The 17,207-nt window shown below is 39.0% G+C and overlaps 1 protein-coding gene across 1 annotated transcript in view; it reads left to right on the top strand.

Moving 5' to 3' along the window:
* Positions 1–16,413, top strand: part of lars1b (leucyl-tRNA synthetase 1b) — a 71,433-nt gene extending 55,020 nt beyond the window's left edge. Inside the window, exons 27-32 of the mRNA XM_067423397.1 lie at positions 2,788–2,898; positions 8,169–8,279; positions 8,822–8,926; positions 9,415–9,510; positions 13,859–13,991; positions 15,639–16,413. Coding sequence (XP_067279498.1) covers positions 2,788–2,898; positions 8,169–8,279; positions 8,822–8,926; positions 9,415–9,510; positions 13,859–13,991; positions 15,639–15,841 — 759 coding nt within the window. The 3' untranslated portion in view covers positions 15,842–16,413. The remainder of the gene's footprint in view (positions 1–2,787; positions 2,899–8,168; positions 8,280–8,821; positions 8,927–9,414; positions 9,511–13,858; positions 13,992–15,638) is intronic.
* The last annotated feature ends 794 nt before the right edge of the window (positions 16,414–17,207 follow it).

Genomic DNA, 17,207 nt, shown 5'->3' with positions numbered 1-17,207 from the left:
GCTGATTAGCAGAAATACACTCACCTAAAGGATTATTAGGAACACCATAATAATAATACTGTGTTTGACCCCCTTTCGCCTTCAGAACTGCCTTAATTCTATATGGCATTAATTCAACAAGGAGCTGAAAGCATTCTTAGAAATGTTGGCCCATATTGATAGGATAGCATCTTGCAGTTGATCGAGATTTGTGGGATGCACATCCAGGGCACGAAGCTCCCGTTCCACCACATCCCAAAGATGCTCTATTGGGTTGAGATCTGGTGACTGTGGGGGCCATTTTAGTACAGTGAACTCATTGTCATGTTCAAGAAACCAATTTGAAATGATTCGAGCTTTGTGACATGGTGCATTATCCTGCTGGAAGTAGCCATCAGAGGATGGGTACATGGTGGTCATAAAGGGATGGACATGGTCAGAAACAATGCCCAGGTAGGTGGTGGCATTTAAACGATGCCCAATTGGCATTAAGGGGCCTAACGTGCCAGGAAAACATCCCCCACACCATTACACCACCACCACCAGCCTGCACAGTGGTAACAAGGCATGATGGATCCCTGTTCTCATTCTGTTTACGCCAAATTCTAACTCTACCATCTGAATGTCTCAACAGAAATCGAGACCCATCAGACCAGCAACATTTTTCCACTCCTCAACTGTCCAATTTTGATGAGCTTGTGCAAATTGTAGCCTCTTTTTCCTATTTGTAGTGGAGATGAGTGGTGCCCGGTGGGGTCTTCTGCTGTTGTAACCCATCCGCCACAAGGTTGTGCGTGTTGTGGCTTCGCAAATGCTTTGCTGCATACCTCGGTTGTAGCGAGTGGTTATTTCAGTCAAAGTTGCTCTTCTATCAGCTTGAATCAGTCGGCCCATTTCTCCTCTGACCTCTAGCATCAACAAGGCAGGACTGCCGCATAATGGATGTTTTTCCCTTTTCACACCATTCTTTGTAAACCCTAGAAATGGTTGTGTGTGAAAATCCCAGTAACTGAGCAGATTGTAAAATACTCAGACCGGCCCGTCTGGCACCAACAACCATGCCACGCGTTTAAAATTGCTTAAATCACCTTTTTCCCATTTTGACATTCGGTTTGGAGTTCAGGAGATTGTCTTGACCAGGACCACACCCCTAAATGCATTGAAGCAGCTGCCATGTGATTGGTTGATTAGATAATTGCATTAATGAGAAATTGAACCGGTGTTCCTAATAATCCTTTAGGTGAGTGTATTCATAAAACAGTAATTACATGCAAATGTATTACCACGTAGACTGGAATTTCTGACGACTCATTTGGGCGGTTCAGACTTGATTCTTTCTTTGGGAAAACAATAACTTTATTTATTGTGCACTTTCAACTGTACAACTTTGCAGGCTTTAAATTCACGGACAGCTTCATTACACACACTGCATGAAAGAGAATATTCAAAAAAGTGTAATGGGGCACTTTAAATCACAGCATATCTGCCATTGCTGTGCTGTAATTGCTGCTTGCAGCTATATTTATAGTAATTATGATGATAATACTCAATTTGAACCGCTCTGTTTTCATGAAGTTTTCAGTTTTCATCGGTATGGTGAGAACTCCCCAAACTTTGCACTCATGAATAGTGAGTGGCTGTTTTCATGAACTGAATTTGTAGTTGCATAGCAGCTAGTGGTTAACTGTGATATTCTAAACCTCAGCCCTGCTACCCCGGCATTAAACTTTCAGCAATTCTATTAGTTATGAAGACTTAGAATTTACAGTAGCTTCCTGTTGGGTTTGTACTTGAAAGTAGTCGTATATTTCATTAAATTCCTTGTAACATTAAACCGTTAGACAGAGATCCTTCACTGAAACAGAATTGACCTCAAGAATGAGTCCAGGCGACAGCTGTCACGTAGAGTGAGCTCAGAGCTGTCCCAGACCTCCCCTGGCAGAAGAGTAGTGCATTATCCCTCGCTTTTATCATGGGACGCTTCCCCCACAGTCTGTTTCTACCTATGCCGGTCCTTACGTAAGCGTTATGAGTCAAGGCTCTGAGGAAAAAGGCTTTTCTCAGTCCTGTTGTTGAGACCATGTGGTAATGGATGTCACTTTGGATAAGGAGTTGTTGTGCTGATGTGTTTTAGACTTTGAAAGAAGCTATAATGGGAGTGAATGCAAAAAAAAAAATGGATTTACTTTATTCCAGTCAAGATTTTATATGTAGTGCATACACTGCCAAAATAATTATCTAAATAGCCAAATGCTTAAGAGTCAATGATTGGATCATTATTGCAGTGATTATTATGTCTCTAGCATGTTCTATGTTTGGTAACAGTTCTGATAACCTTGGAAGAGTGCAGCACTCCTTAAAGTCTCCTCCAGCACATCCCAAAGACTTGCAGTGAATTTAAGCAACCATTTTTTCACAATTTGAGCTGATGAATCTTGACATTGTTATCCTGGAATATGACCATGATGTGTCTTCTCCTATGTGCTTGTTTGAGAAATTAAAAGCTACACACTCCATCAGTGACGGTAAGAAGAGCCAAACGTATAACATGCTAGAAATGCAATAATCACTACTATAATGATCCAATCATTGACTTTTAAGCATTTGCCTATTTAAATCCAAACAGTGACCGGGCAGTGTATATTATTTATGTTGTTATTATTACTTAAAATGTTTGTAGAACATCAGTTCTTCAGAATTCTTGACATATAATAAGATTCAAGCTTTATTTTTTTCATGTGTTGTGCGATGGGCTTTAAACCATCTTATCTTCAATTTGTTTAAGTTTGCTTTTTTTGTCAACCACAGAAGGGGGACAGCAAACCACCAGCTAAACCCACACACTGCACCATCTATGTAGCGAAGACCTACCCACCCTGGCAGCACAGCGCCCTCTCTCTGCTGGGAAAACATTACAAGGTACAAACACATCTCAGCACACTCACATATCGAAGTGTGCAAATTGAGACAAGTTTCACATATTTCATAGGGCTGGTCTTTGACACACATTTCTAATTTCATATTGATTTGATTCCGATTGACTAGCCCTTGCTTAGTTTAGATTCTGATTTAGTATCAGATCAAACTGTGCTCATTTTTCTTAAGGAAAAAAAATTCTCAGTCTCTATAAACTTTATAGTCAGTCGGTACATTGCTGTATTATTAAAGGTAACAACTTAAAATTTCACATTCAAAGAAATCTAGTATTTGACCATGTATTAAAATGTAAAATCTACAAATAACTAAGCAGTTATGATCTGCTAGCCTAGAAATCTAGACGCACCTAGCGGCAGCAAATTTAATCTGCCCGCAAGTGTCGTCTAGGAACTCTCAATACCCTTCTGAGCTGTATTCCCCTCACAATCTGGACGGGACAACCACATCGTGTATAGAGTCGGTGGGCGGGGCCATAATGACGACGGCCGAGTTGCGTTTGCGTGCTTCTAGTAAACACCGAAACTGGCGAACGGCGGCGGTCTTTTGAATCAGCTATGACCGCGATTTTGGAAGACTTGGAGTTAAGCTTTTCTCTGAGAAAAGAACAAAGAACGGCACTGAAGTCATTCTTAAAAAGGGAAGATGTGTTTGGAGTTTAGCCGACCGGATACGGCGAATGTTTAATCTATCAACAAGCTCTGTTTCACCTTCGTTGCTCTGGTTGGTTGTAGCGCTATCCTATCACGCGCAGAGGGAGTTTGAAAGACAACCGTTTATCCCGCCCCTCGGATTGAGCCCTGTCTATGGTGAGTTTCCAGACCAAACATCTTGATGTGGGTCTGGCTTGTCAGGCTAATGATCTGCAATACTTTGAGCAATTTGACTATTATTTATTAAAGAGCCATACAGGCACTTTGTGGGTAATTTCATGACAAATTAAAATGCTGCATTTTTTCAAAAAAATTATTATTATTTTTCCATCCCTAAAATGACTCTGATTTGCCTATTTGCATTGAAATTCTCTATTTTACCATAATTACTACACTAATTGTAATATAAATATTAGAAGAAAAATATTTTAAATGGTCATTAATGGACCAAAATTATTGCACAAATAGTATTCAGTAGGCTACCAAAAGATCTCAAAAGGACCTCAAAATATTCAATAAATATTACTGTCATTACTCTGCTGTCATTGAGCGTGCACTTCATTCAGCGTGTGCCTCTCATTCACTCGTTCATTCATGTGCTAATGCACGTTAGGCTTGTTTACATCTGAGCTTGTGTCCCTTTGGCGCAGAATACAGATTGAGCAATTGAGCATTTTATATGGTTGATGGGCAAAGTATTCTTAAATTCATTATAAAAAAATTGATAATTGAAGTGCCCACGATAAAAGTACCGTGTATATTCATTACTGTGACTGTGATATATCTCATTAGCGAAAATCAGCACATGTCTACTTTATAACTTGCAATTGTGAGTTTATATCTCACAATTCTGAGAAAAGAAGTCAAAATTGTGAGATGTCACAATTATATTTTTAGTGGTTTTATTCTGTGGCGAAAACAAGCAGAGTTACTAGTAGGGATGCGCGGTATACCGGTACTGGAAAAATACCGGTATATATTTTATTTAAAACGGTACGATATCATGATTTGGCACATTTCGGTATATGCTGCTTTTCCGAAGTTCACGGCTAGATGGCAGCGCTCTACCCAAACTGACCCGAAACAACCGGCAAATGTGACAACAACATAGACGAACAAAATCGATAAAGCAGTCGAATCTCACTCAAGATGCCCAAAACGAATTAATAAAGAGAGGAGTAGAAGAGACATTTGTAATGACTTTGCTTATAAAACTGATGAAGAACCATCAAACCTAGCCAAGAAGCATCTGTCACTATCCTGACTTTAAGGGTGCACACTTGTCATGTTTGGTTCGATTAAAACGAACCCTGGTGCGGTTGCTCGGTTAGTGCGGTTCATTTGAACATATGTGAACGCTGCCATCCGAACCCTGGTGCGCACCAAACAAGCGGACCGAGACCGCTAAAAAGATGGGTCTCGGTCCGCTTCCAAACGAACTCTGGTGCGGTTCGATAGATATATGAACGCAACACGGACCAAAGACATGTAAACGGACCAAAAACCGGACGTGATGTCACAAGATGCCACGCATAATGCAGCTGATTTGACGACGCGGAAAGATCGGTGTATCCAAAATGAGTAACTTTAACGTTAGAGGGCAAACGTGAAGCAACGAGGAAGTGCCTAATCAATATTTGGTCAGACGAGCATGTTTCGAAAATGCTAGAAGAAACGCACAAAAAGCATACCTGGCTCTTCTCATCAAAGTTCCTGTGCTGCCCATTATTAGCAGGTACAGATGACAGAACGGCCGTCTCTGTTCTGCACAACGGAGGAAATCCTGCTGCTGTTTTGAATGTTTTGAACATTTTATGCGCTCTTCATGAGTTCTCAGCAGGTAAAAATAAAACCATATGTACACGCATAAAATGATCGCGTTTAATCCAGCACACAGCGTTGTTTTGAACATTTCATGAGCTCTTCATGATTTCTCTGGTAAAAAATAATGCCATATGTACACGCATAAAATGCCTGCGCGTGTAATCCGCACACAGCATTGTTTTGAATGTTCGGTAAGCGAGCTCCTACGTCATATAAGCCGACCAATCAGGTTGTGAGTGTCTCCCTGTGCCTTTGGTTCGGTAACTTTAGGTTCGCTGTTAAAAATGCCCGTGTGAACGCTAAGCGGACCAGGACTATATGTTTTGTTTTTGTTTTTTGGTCCGGACCAAACGAACCAAACTAACCGAACTACAAGTGTGAACGCACCCTAAGACTTCTTAAGAGATCGACAGGTCAGTGAATCATTCAAACCATCTCATTTAGACATTTATTTTCTTTTTACACTGATCAACGCACACACACAGCCTAACATAAGATCGAATATCACAATCTCCAGCGTTCGTTTCAACCAATGACATTTAGATCTCATTATATTTGCACGCGTACTATTGCACTATTTACATTCACGTTAGACACAACCGCCTGTGTTTATGTGAATACTCACTAAAGACGGACATTTGTACATAATTCTGTGTATTTGACTGTTTAAGGAAACTTAATGTGTAATGTGCGAGCGTGACCAAGTGACGTGTGTGTGTGTGTGTGTGTGTGTGTGTGTGTGTGTGTGTGTGTGTGTGTGTGTGTGTGCGTGTCGTATGAGCTCATATCTCCTGTTATTACGAAATGCTATAAAATCTCTTGCGTGTTCAAATGATTTCCGTTCTCCATCCCGAGACGAGCGTGAAATGTTGAATCGGATTATGCAGATTGCTTTAGTGTAGTGCGATGTCTTTTGAAACCAGAACCAATTAGCTAATTTTGAGAGATTTTTGCTGAAATTATTTCTCACAAGAAAGTTTTCAAATGACTGATTTGATGTGATAAGCTTTGCTGATTAATTTACTAATAAACATTTGTGGTAATTTCCCACTTTATAAACATAATTGTTCTCATTCGCGTGCAATATACCCGCGCTAATATCAGACCTTGTGGTATCGATTTAATATCGGTACTTCGGTATTAGATTGTGGTACCGAAGCCAAAATTGTGGTATCGAGCCATCCCTAGTTACTAGACAATAAATGGCTTTTCTCATGTAAATGTAATGTTACGACATTGTTTATGCTTTCTGAAGTTAAGACACTGATCGATTACATGAGACATGATACATTTCAGTAGGTTCTACTGGTTCTTTCAACATACCTTCTGATGTCCGTTCATATTTATTTAATGCTGTAACTGGTAGTACAATAATAGGTTCATACCACATAATTTATTATTTGACTTTTGTTAATAAAATGACAGAATTTGAAAGTTCAGACTTCGTTTCTTTTCAAAAGTAACCAATCACAATGTTTTTTAAGATTTTAAGATGGTAGGGATGCTACACATATTTTTTTGTCGTTTTGTTTAAACATCAATAGAAAACAGCATATATATATATATATATATATATATATATATATATATATATATATATATATATATATATATATATATATATATATATAAATTAGGGCCGGGACTAAAAAAATTAATCTAATTAATTAGAGGCTTTGTAATTAATCGAAATTAATCGCATTTTAATTGCATATATAATATTTGACCTGAGAACAATAAGAAGCATTTTTAGTATGCCATTGAATAATGACTGAATACATAAGATTAATCAACAAAATATTGTTTATTTATTTCAGTCCAGCAGACCAGCGCAATGTTTGCCATTAAGTGTAGCAAAAGCATATTTGTGATATCTGAGGCTCGATGTGCTGCGGTGATACCCAAATTCCTTGTTGTATAGCTTACACACTTCTATGCTCTTGACGACGCTTCCATTCTTTCGTTTTTTAAAACAAAATTTCCAATCCACGGGGCCAAGCAAAGCAGTCTCATCAGCTTCTTCGTTCATGTTCACTCATGCCCTGCGTCTCAATCAGCTCCCTAGTTCACTAGTCAGGGCACTGATCAGGACATAAGTCAATAGGCTGACTCCCTGATCAGTGCCCTGACAACTGAACTAGGGAGCTGATTGAGACGCACCCATGGTTTGTTGTTGTCGTGACTCCGGAGCGCTAGTTGGTGTTCCAGTATAATCGGTCCGTCAAAACTCATTCATTGAAAAACGTTCCGCGGTGCAAAAATAAGTGTGGTTAATTTTTATTTCATTTTTTTGCGTAATTAATTAACGCGTTAAAGTCACGTAATAATATTTATTATATTATTATATTTTTATATATTATTATATACATTTTTTTAATATTATTATATACAAAATAATATTTTTATTTTATTTTTTTATATATAATTAATCTTAATTAACGCATTAAAGTCCCGGCCCTAAAATATATATATATATATATATATATATATATATATATATATATATATATATATATATATATATATATATATATATATATATATATATATATATATATATATATATATATATATATATATATATATAAAATTATTTTATTTTTATACGAAAGCAGACGTTGAATATTAGGTGTGTTGCATATGTCATTTGTATGCTGAATAGGGATATGCAGCCATTTGAGCATTTCTCTGGTACTATTTTAAATTCCACTGTTAAATTTCTAGTGTTAAATCTTGATCTGAGCGGTGAATTATTTCTTTCCCATTGTCATTTTCCAGAGCAACAGTGGAGCTCTACCTGACAATAAGGTCATCGCCATGGAGCTGGGTGCCATGCCAGAGCTGAAAAAATACATGAAGAGAGTGATGCCCTTTGTAGCCATGATAAAGGTAGAAGAGAAGTTTGGTACTTGAACACAATCTGGAAAAAATGTACATTTGTTTTACATTCAGTCAAACAATTCACATCCCTTGTAGAAATAATACTAGTATGTATTAAATGATCTGCTAGAATCTTGTTTCAACATTGCTTTTTGTGAGATACAAGTGAAACGAGCTATAAATGAAAATATGAATTATATATTGTTACTTTTTTATGTTAATGAGCCATTTTTGAAACAAATACATTAAATTGATGAAACATTACAGTAAAGACATTTTTAATTTTTAATGTTACAAAAGATTTCTATATAAAATAAATGCTTTTCTTTCGAACTTTCTATTCATCAAAGAATCCTGAAAACGTTTTGTATGGTTTCCATGAAAATATTAAGTTTTCAACACTGATAAAAATCAAAAATGTTTCTTGAGCAAAAAATCATCCTGAATACATGCTAGTTGAGTTGCTTAGGGCCAGTTTTATTGCATATTATGACACACTTCTACAATATAAAGGTCATGTATTGTACTGTTTCTGTTTTCTGTGTTTCCAGGATAGTCTAGAGAAAAAGGGGCCCAGGGTTCTCGATCTAGAGCTGGAGTTTGACGAGCGTGCCGTCCTACTCGAGAACATCGTTTATTTGACAAACTCACTTGAGGTAATGGCGCACAACTACTTAAAAAGCAAACTAAATGTCCTGTTAGTAAAAAACGAAGGATAGAAATAAAGAAAGACCGTCACTTTTGAACGCCTGAAGACATCATAAAAACTGTATTAACCTTATTTATAGCTTAATTAATGTCCATGGTCTTATTGTATAAGTCTCATTAGTGCACAAATCTCTAAACTAAAATAACTCAAATAATGCCTCAAATAACTTTTCACTTCTGCTGATGTAATGAAGTCTGTCTGGGCAGGGCAAATCACAGTCCAGAAAGTACCTGCTGAATAAAAACATGCTCCACCTTACCTAATTTCCTTTTGAAAATGGTCTTTTACACAAGAAATTATTTGCATTTTTCTTTTTTTTTTGTAACCAAAACCAAACCGCAGTGTTGAATGCAGTAAACTCTATTATTAGTCGTCTCATCTGATTGTTAGTTGTTTCTCTCTAACCCCTCTTTCCCTCTCCGTCTCCTTCATCAGTTGGATCAGATAGACGTTGCATTTGCCTCTGAAGCGGATGACAAAGTGAAGGAGGACTGTTGCCCTGGGAAACCACTCTGTGTCTTCAGATCTGAGGTGATGATGAGAGTCCACTGAGGCCCTGTCATAGCTGCAGCACAAAAGTCTCTCTCTCTCTCTCTCTCTCTCTCTCTCTCTCTCTCTCTCTCTCTCTCTCTCTCTCTCTCTCTCTCTCTCTCTCTCTCTCTCTCTCTCTCTCTCTCTCTCTTCTCTCTCTCTCTCTCTCTCTCTCTCTCTCTCTCTCTTCTCTCTCTCTCTCTCTCTCTCTCTCTCTCTCTCTCTCTCTCTCTCTCTCAATGGTCTGGCCAGTGCTCCATGCAGCAAGAGACAGGCTAATTTTAGAAGCATGCTGTGCATGGGTAATGCTTCTTAGATTCAGCTCAATGTGGTGTAGTCTAGTGTAGTTTACAGGCTTTGAGTTTTCTGAAATGTTGCAGTGCTGACACATTTTCATACAGCATTTGATATTTGGTGTTCTGACAATCATGAAAAAACATTAAATGTTAAAGAATTATAATAGTATTACACACAAACACACGTGCTTTCATATCTATATGTGTGTGTGTGTGTGTACAGGTCCTTCTCAAAACATTAGCATATTGTGATAAAGTTCATTATTTTCCATAATGTAATGATAAAAATTAAACTTTCATGTATTTTCGATTCATTGCAAGCCAACAGAAATATGTCAGGTATTTTATTGTTTTAATACTGATGATTTTGGCATACAGCTCATGAAAATTAGCATATCTTGAAAAGGTTCTTTAAACGAGCTATTAACCTAATCATCTGAATCAACTAATTAACTCTAAACACCTGCAAAAGATTCCTGAGGCTTTTAAAAACTCCTAGCCTGGTTCATTACTCAAAACCGCAATCATGGGTAAGACTGCCGACCCGACCCTGTCCAGAAGGCCATCATTGACACCCTCAAGCGAGGGTGAGACACAGAAAGAAATTTCTGAACGAATAGGCTGTTCCCAGAGTGCTGTATCAAGGCACCTCAGTGGGAAGTCTGTGGGAAGGAAAATGTGTGGCAAAAAACGCTGCACAATGAGAAGAGGTGACCGGACCCTGAGGAAGATTGTGGAGAAGGACCGATTCCAGACCTTGGGGGACCTGCGAAAGCAGTGGACTGAGTCTGGAGTAGAAACATTCAGAGCCACCGTGCACAGGCGTGTGCAGGAAATGGGCTACAGGTGCTGCATTCCCCAGGTCAAGCCACTTTTGAGCTACAGAGAAGCAGCACTGGACTGTTGCTCAGTGGTCCAAAGTACTTTTTTCGGATGAAAGCAAATTTTACATGTAATTCGGAAAAAGGTTCCCTGGTCTGATGAGTGTCGATTTCTGTTGAGACATTCAGATGGTAGAGTCAGAATGTGGCGTAAACAGAATGAGAACATGGATCCATCATGCCTTGTTACCATAGTGCAGGCTGGTGGTGGTGTAATGGTGTGGGGGATGTTTTCTTGGCACACTTTAGGCACCTTAGTACCAATTGGGCATTGTATAAATGCCATGATGGGATGCACATCAGGGCACGAAGCTCCCGTTCCACCACATCCCAAAGATGCTCTATTGGGTTGAGATCTGGTGACCGTGGGGGCCATTTTAGTACAGTGAACTCATTGTCATGTTCAAGAAACCAATTTGAAATGATTCAAGCTTTGTGACATGGTGCATTATCCTGCTGGAAGTAGCCATCAGAGGATGGGTACATGGTGATCATAAAGGGATGGACATGGTCAGAAACAATGCTCAGGTAGGCGGTGGCATTTAAACGATGCCCAATTGGCACTAAGGGGCCTAAAGTGTGCCAAGAAAACATCCCCCACACCATTACACCACCACCACCAGCCTGCACAGTGGTAACAAGGCATGATGGATCCAGGTTCTTATTCTGTTTACGCCAAATTCTGTCTCTACGATCTGAATGTCTCAACAGAAATCAAGACTCATCAGACCAGGCAACGTTTTTCCAGGCTTCAACTGTCCAATTTTGGTGAGCTTGTGCAAATTGTAGCCTCTTTTTCCTATTTGTAGTGGAGATGAGTGGTACCCGGTGGGGTCTTCTGCTGTTGTAGCCCATACGCCTCAAGGTTGTGCGTGTTGTGGCTTCACAAATGCTTTGCTGCATACTTTGGTTGTATCGAGCGGTTATTTCAGTCAAAGTTGCTCTTCTATCAGCTTGAATCAGTCGGCCCATTCTCCTCTGACCTCTAGCATCAACAAGGCATTTTCGACCACAGGATTGCCGCATACTGGATGTTTTTCCCTTTTTACACCATTGTCTTCTTCTTCTTCTTCTTTCGGCTGTTCCCTTCAGGGGTCGCCACAGCGAATCATCTGCCTCCATCTATTTCTATCCTCTGTATCCTCTTCTCTCAGAGCGACTACCTTCATGTCCTCCTTCACTACATCCATAAACCTCCTCTTTGGTCTTCCTCTTGACCTCCTGTCTGGCAGCTCTAACCTCAGCATTCTTTTACCGATGTATTCACTCTCCCTCCTCTGAACATGTCCAAACCATCTCAACCTGGCCTCTCTAACTTTTACACCTTTGTAAACCTTTGAAATGGTTGTGTGAAAATCCCAAATTGTGAAATACAGCCTTTCTGGCACCAACAACCATGCCACGCTCAAAATTGCTTAAATCACCTTTTTCCCATTTTGACATTCAGTTTGGAGTTCAGGAGATTGTCTTGACCAGGACCACACCTTTAAATGCATTGAAACAACTGCCATGTGATTGGTTGATTAGATAATTCCATTAAAGGGGGGGTGAAACACTCAGTTTCAGTCAATCTCATGTCAATCTTGAGTACCTATAGAGTAGTATTGCATCCTTCATATCTCCGAAAAGTCTTTAGTTTTATCATATTTATAAAAGAAATATGGGCTGTACCGAGTCTTTCCGGAAAAAACCGAGCGCCTGGAGGCGTATCGTGTGGGCGGAGCTAAAGAATGACAAGCGCGCAAAGCGGTGACGTCCTCAAGCGTGGAGAAACCCATCTATCTCAGCTAATACAGATAATGATCCACAATCAAATCTGAGGCTGAAATAAACTGAACAGGAGAAACGGCAACATCAGGACGTCCGTCTCTGTGGTATGTAAGTTACTGTATTTAATGGCCTCTCCACATTTCTGTGTCTTTACTCGCAGTGTATGAGGACATGATTCGGTTTATGGACTATTGTATGCGACTAGACCTTAGAAGTAGCAAGCAGAACGGTTTTGCACGTCAGACTAGTGTAACGTTATACAGAACAACAATGGAGTAACCGTTAGTGCATTTGAATGACGAAGCACGCGATCGTATCGTTTACTGATGTTTACTCATGCGACGGTAGCCAATAGCAGAGACATTTGAAGTTGATTTACTCACCGGCATCTTCCAAAGCAGGACCGCTCTGTCAAAAACACACTTCTTTGGTATGATTTGGTGAAGTCCTGTGACAGCAGTGACCGTGGAAATCCACTTTGCGACGCGACTGAAGCGATGCCTTGAAGCTTCCCGTCATTTCTGCGTTCAAATCGGTTCAAATGCAGCGCTGCCTTCCCGGGGCGCGACATAAGTGTTCACAGACGACTGGATCTGCACCTGAGAGACTGTTTACAGCGTGCATTTCCTCTCTCTCCCTCTAGTTACGCGCGCGGCCGCGCGCGCACCCTTCCGGGAGAAGAGCCCGTACAGCCCATACAAGGACCTTCCGCTCTATTTAACGTCAATTAGACCCATACTCGAAAAAAACTCGCCGAAACTTGTGAGAAACCGGAAGGAGTATTTTTAACACAGAAATACTCCATCAAACGTCCAACATTAGTTTTTGAAACTTTGTCTATGTTTAGGATGGGAATCCAAGTCTTTAAAGGTGTAAAAAGCTCAGTATGCATGAAACAGCATTTCACCGCCCCTTTAATGAGAAATTGAACAGATTTTCTTAATAATCCTTTAGGTGAGTATATACACATGTATGTACGTGCATGCATGCCCGTCATTCACGCAGAACATGCAGGAGTAATATATTTAAATAGTATTTTGCAGTTTAATATTCACATACACTAGTATATATTCGCTTAGATATATAAGCATATATATATATTATATTAGCGACTTAACGCAGCAGCAGGTACCGGATATACTCGGGAGTCGGTACTACCGGTACTACAGAAATGCTGATATCGTCACATTTTTTAAAATGTTTAAATAAAGGTACCAGTACTTGTGCCATCCCTAATATATATATTTTAGTATGTGATTAAAAAAAACAAAAAAAACAATATATATTAATCATAGGCAACTGAAATACATTGGTCAAAAGGTTTGGGGTATCCTGTATAAGTGCCATATAAATAATGTAATATTTATAAATGCATAGCCTTCACCTCCATTTCTTCCGTAGACTGGCGTGTCAGTCTCGCTGGTGAACCCTCAGCCTGCCAACGGTTTGTTCTCCACCAAGATTGACATCCTTCAGGGAGACAGCAAAGACAACATCATCCGCAGACTGTCCCGAGTCAACAGAGCCATCAAGGGTAAAGCTTATTTACATTCGCTATAGCAAAGGTTTTAATAAAACTGTTGAGATCTTCAAGGCAGTAGGCCACAAGCAACATTTTTAAGTATCTAAATACAACGAGGCCACATTATGTAAATGTGATTTCACCAAGTACAACATATTTTTTGATTCTGGAACATTTCAATCAACAAATCAGATTTAAAGGACAAGTTTGAGCCATAGACTGTAAAAAAAAAAAAAGATGGACAACGCACCTTCACTCTCTTCCATAGTTTTAAGTGAAGCCTCCAGTGTCCAAATATGGTGCTGACATCTTGGGTCTTGCGTCTGCGCAGTAGTGAGGGCAAAGAGGAGCTGTGATATCAAGGACCTGCCCACACTCTGCCTAATCAATCACACACCCCTGTACTTTTGGGAAATAAACAGTTATAGATTAATGTAGAAATAAAAGTTAAGGCTTCAATCTCCCCCCTAAGTTCCTGAAAAATCAATATCAATTATTAAAGAATGAACACTTAAACTAACATCAGTGTGATTAAAAACTGCCTAAAATGACAAACCATCTTTGGGAGAAAAAAAATATTTTAAGTGTATTTTGATTGTTTAGTTTGTCTATTCTCATTACATGGAGACGAGGGGTTTATGACCTATACTGCGTCCAGCCTCCACAAGACGCTTTGTCTTCATTTTTTAGGAGTGGTGTAGCACACTTGGTTTAATCCTCATCCTTCCCTCAGGTCATTTTGAACCGTAACTCTTTTTTTAATTTAAATTTTATTTTTTATTATTATCAGTTGTCCAAGACCCTAGGACTTTTATTTCACTTGCTTCACCACAAACGCTTAAATAAATTGACTGTTTTCGGACCCCCTTTAGGAATGAATGGAATGCAATGAATGCTTCAGTACATGTAGCAAAAGCTAAAAATGCTAAAACTTTACCAGAAAATATATAAAATGTGTGTATCTGAATGCACACTGAAGAAAAACTGACTTTAGGATAGCAAAACAGCTTATTTGCTTCAGATAGAGCTAAAAATCCATCTAGTGGCAAAAGTCATGAAATATCATCTTATATAATTTTTTCCACAAGAGGTTAGCAAAGTCTAACACCCAATCTAAGATATTTTGAGCTGAATTAAATTGATTATGCATGAAATTGTGAGTTAAAAAATGTATAAAGAATGTGCTCAAATGACTATTGATTCATTATTTATGGATAAAATCTAGTAATTTAAATGTAAATAAAATGAAAAATAACAAAACTCTTAAAAAAAAATCTTAAGTAGAAAAAGTATTATCAAAATGAAATTAAATAAGCTTTCTGGACAAATAAAACATTAAGTATAATTTAAGGGCTTCGGGTCATTTTGACCCGCGAGGGAAGGATTTGTTACTAAGTGTAAAAGGGGGAAGGAGGAGGGTTAAACTTACAACCAGGGTTAATGCTTCTACATCAGTGTTTTTCACCAATCATTTCCTTCTGATTTAAGGGATAACTAATGGGTAGGGGTAGGTTTAGGGGTAGGGATAGGACTACATTTTTGACAGGAATGTTCCATATGTCAGGAACATGTCTGTCTTGGCAAAATCATGGTGACCGTATGCTACATTGCTGTTAATGTTGCTATTGTTTTGTAATTACGCTGTTGTAAAAATTGCAGATTTATCCAAAGTGAAGCTGATGCGTTTCGAGGACCCTGTACTTGGACCCCGGAGAATCCCAGTTTTGGGGAAGGAAGAGGAAGGTAAACTGCCCATCTCCAACAGCTCAGTCTTCCACATCAACCTGCAAGAAAACAAAGTTCATGTGAGCGATAACGGCCTGAAAATGGACATTGGGGACACTTTAATCTACCTGGTCTAGTGACATCTGACATCTCTTGTTTGACTATCTGACATGCATCAATGAACAGTATTGTTCACAATGAATGCTGAGGCGCTAGTTCATCTAGCATTACCTGGCATTTAGTCTCAGTGCATCAAGTTATCTCCCGTTTCAGCATTTGGTAACTGTTTTGTTTAAGGATCTACTGTGTCTACAACATACATATTGTATTCATATTCATTTTTCTAGCCTTTTAAGTAGTAAAAGTCCAAGAGCAGCTGTACACTCAAAATACCCTTATTCTGACTGCTGACATTTGTAAGATTCATGCCATACTTTGAGGCCCATGCATATGGCATTTGAAGGTATCATAATGTTTATTCCTGTCGGTTTTATTTGTATCGTTTTCATCCGTCCTGTATTTTAAATTATTTGCATATTTCAACCACATTAGTCCAATGTAGGGTATCTTGAAAAGACATATTCAGGTCAAGATGTGAACAAACAGTCTTCTCTCTTTAAAACCTTTAATAAGAAAGCAGTTCTCTCTTCCTTTTCCCTGTCAAATAATATGTATTCAATGAACTTAATAAATACGGAAATAAAATTTACATTGGATTTCTTGAATGTCTCTGAATACAAAACCCTCCTCAAGCATGTCTTCAAGTGGCGTGACCTTGTTTGACCATGCGTGACCGTGCATTTGAATGGTTTATGTACAATGCATCCGGAGAGTATTCCCAGTGCTTCACTTTTTCCCCATTTTGTTATGTTACAGCCTTATTCCAAAATGGATTTGGAAGAATTTAGTTTGAAATCTTAGCAAATTTCTAAAAAAAAAATAATTGTACAGTATTCACAGCCTTTGCCATGACACTCAAAATCAAGCTCAGGTTCATCCTGTTTCCAGTGCTCATCCATAAGATGTTTCTACAACTTGATTGGAATCCATCTGTGGTAAATTCAGTTGATTAGACATGATTTGGAAAGGCACACAACTTTCTATATAAGGACTCAAATTTAACAGTGCATGTCAGAGCACAATCCAGCCATTAAGTTCAAGGAATTGTCTGTAGATCTCTGAGACAGGATTGTATCGAGGGACAGATCTGGGGAAGCGGACAGGAACATTTATGCAGCATTGAAGATCCCAATGAGGACAATGACTTTAATCATCTGTAAATGGAAGAAGTTTGAAACCACCGCGACTCTTCTTAGAGTTGGCTGCCCGGCCAAACTGAGCGATCAGAGGAGAAGGGCTTTAGTCAGGGAGGTGAACAGAATCCGAATGGTCACTCTGATTGAGTTCCAGCATTTCTCTGTGGAGAGAAGAGTACTTAAGAACAACCATCTCTGCAGCTCTCCACCAATCAGACCTGTATGGTAGAGTTGCCAGGTGGAAGAC

Source organism: Pseudorasbora parva, chromosome 18 (assembly GCF_024679245.1).
Source record: "Pseudorasbora parva isolate DD20220531a chromosome 18, ASM2467924v1, whole genome shotgun sequence".
NCBI lineage: Eukaryota > Metazoa > Chordata > Actinopteri > Cypriniformes > Gobionidae > Pseudorasbora > Pseudorasbora parva.
This window is presented reverse-complemented; position numbering and strand designations above follow the sequence as displayed.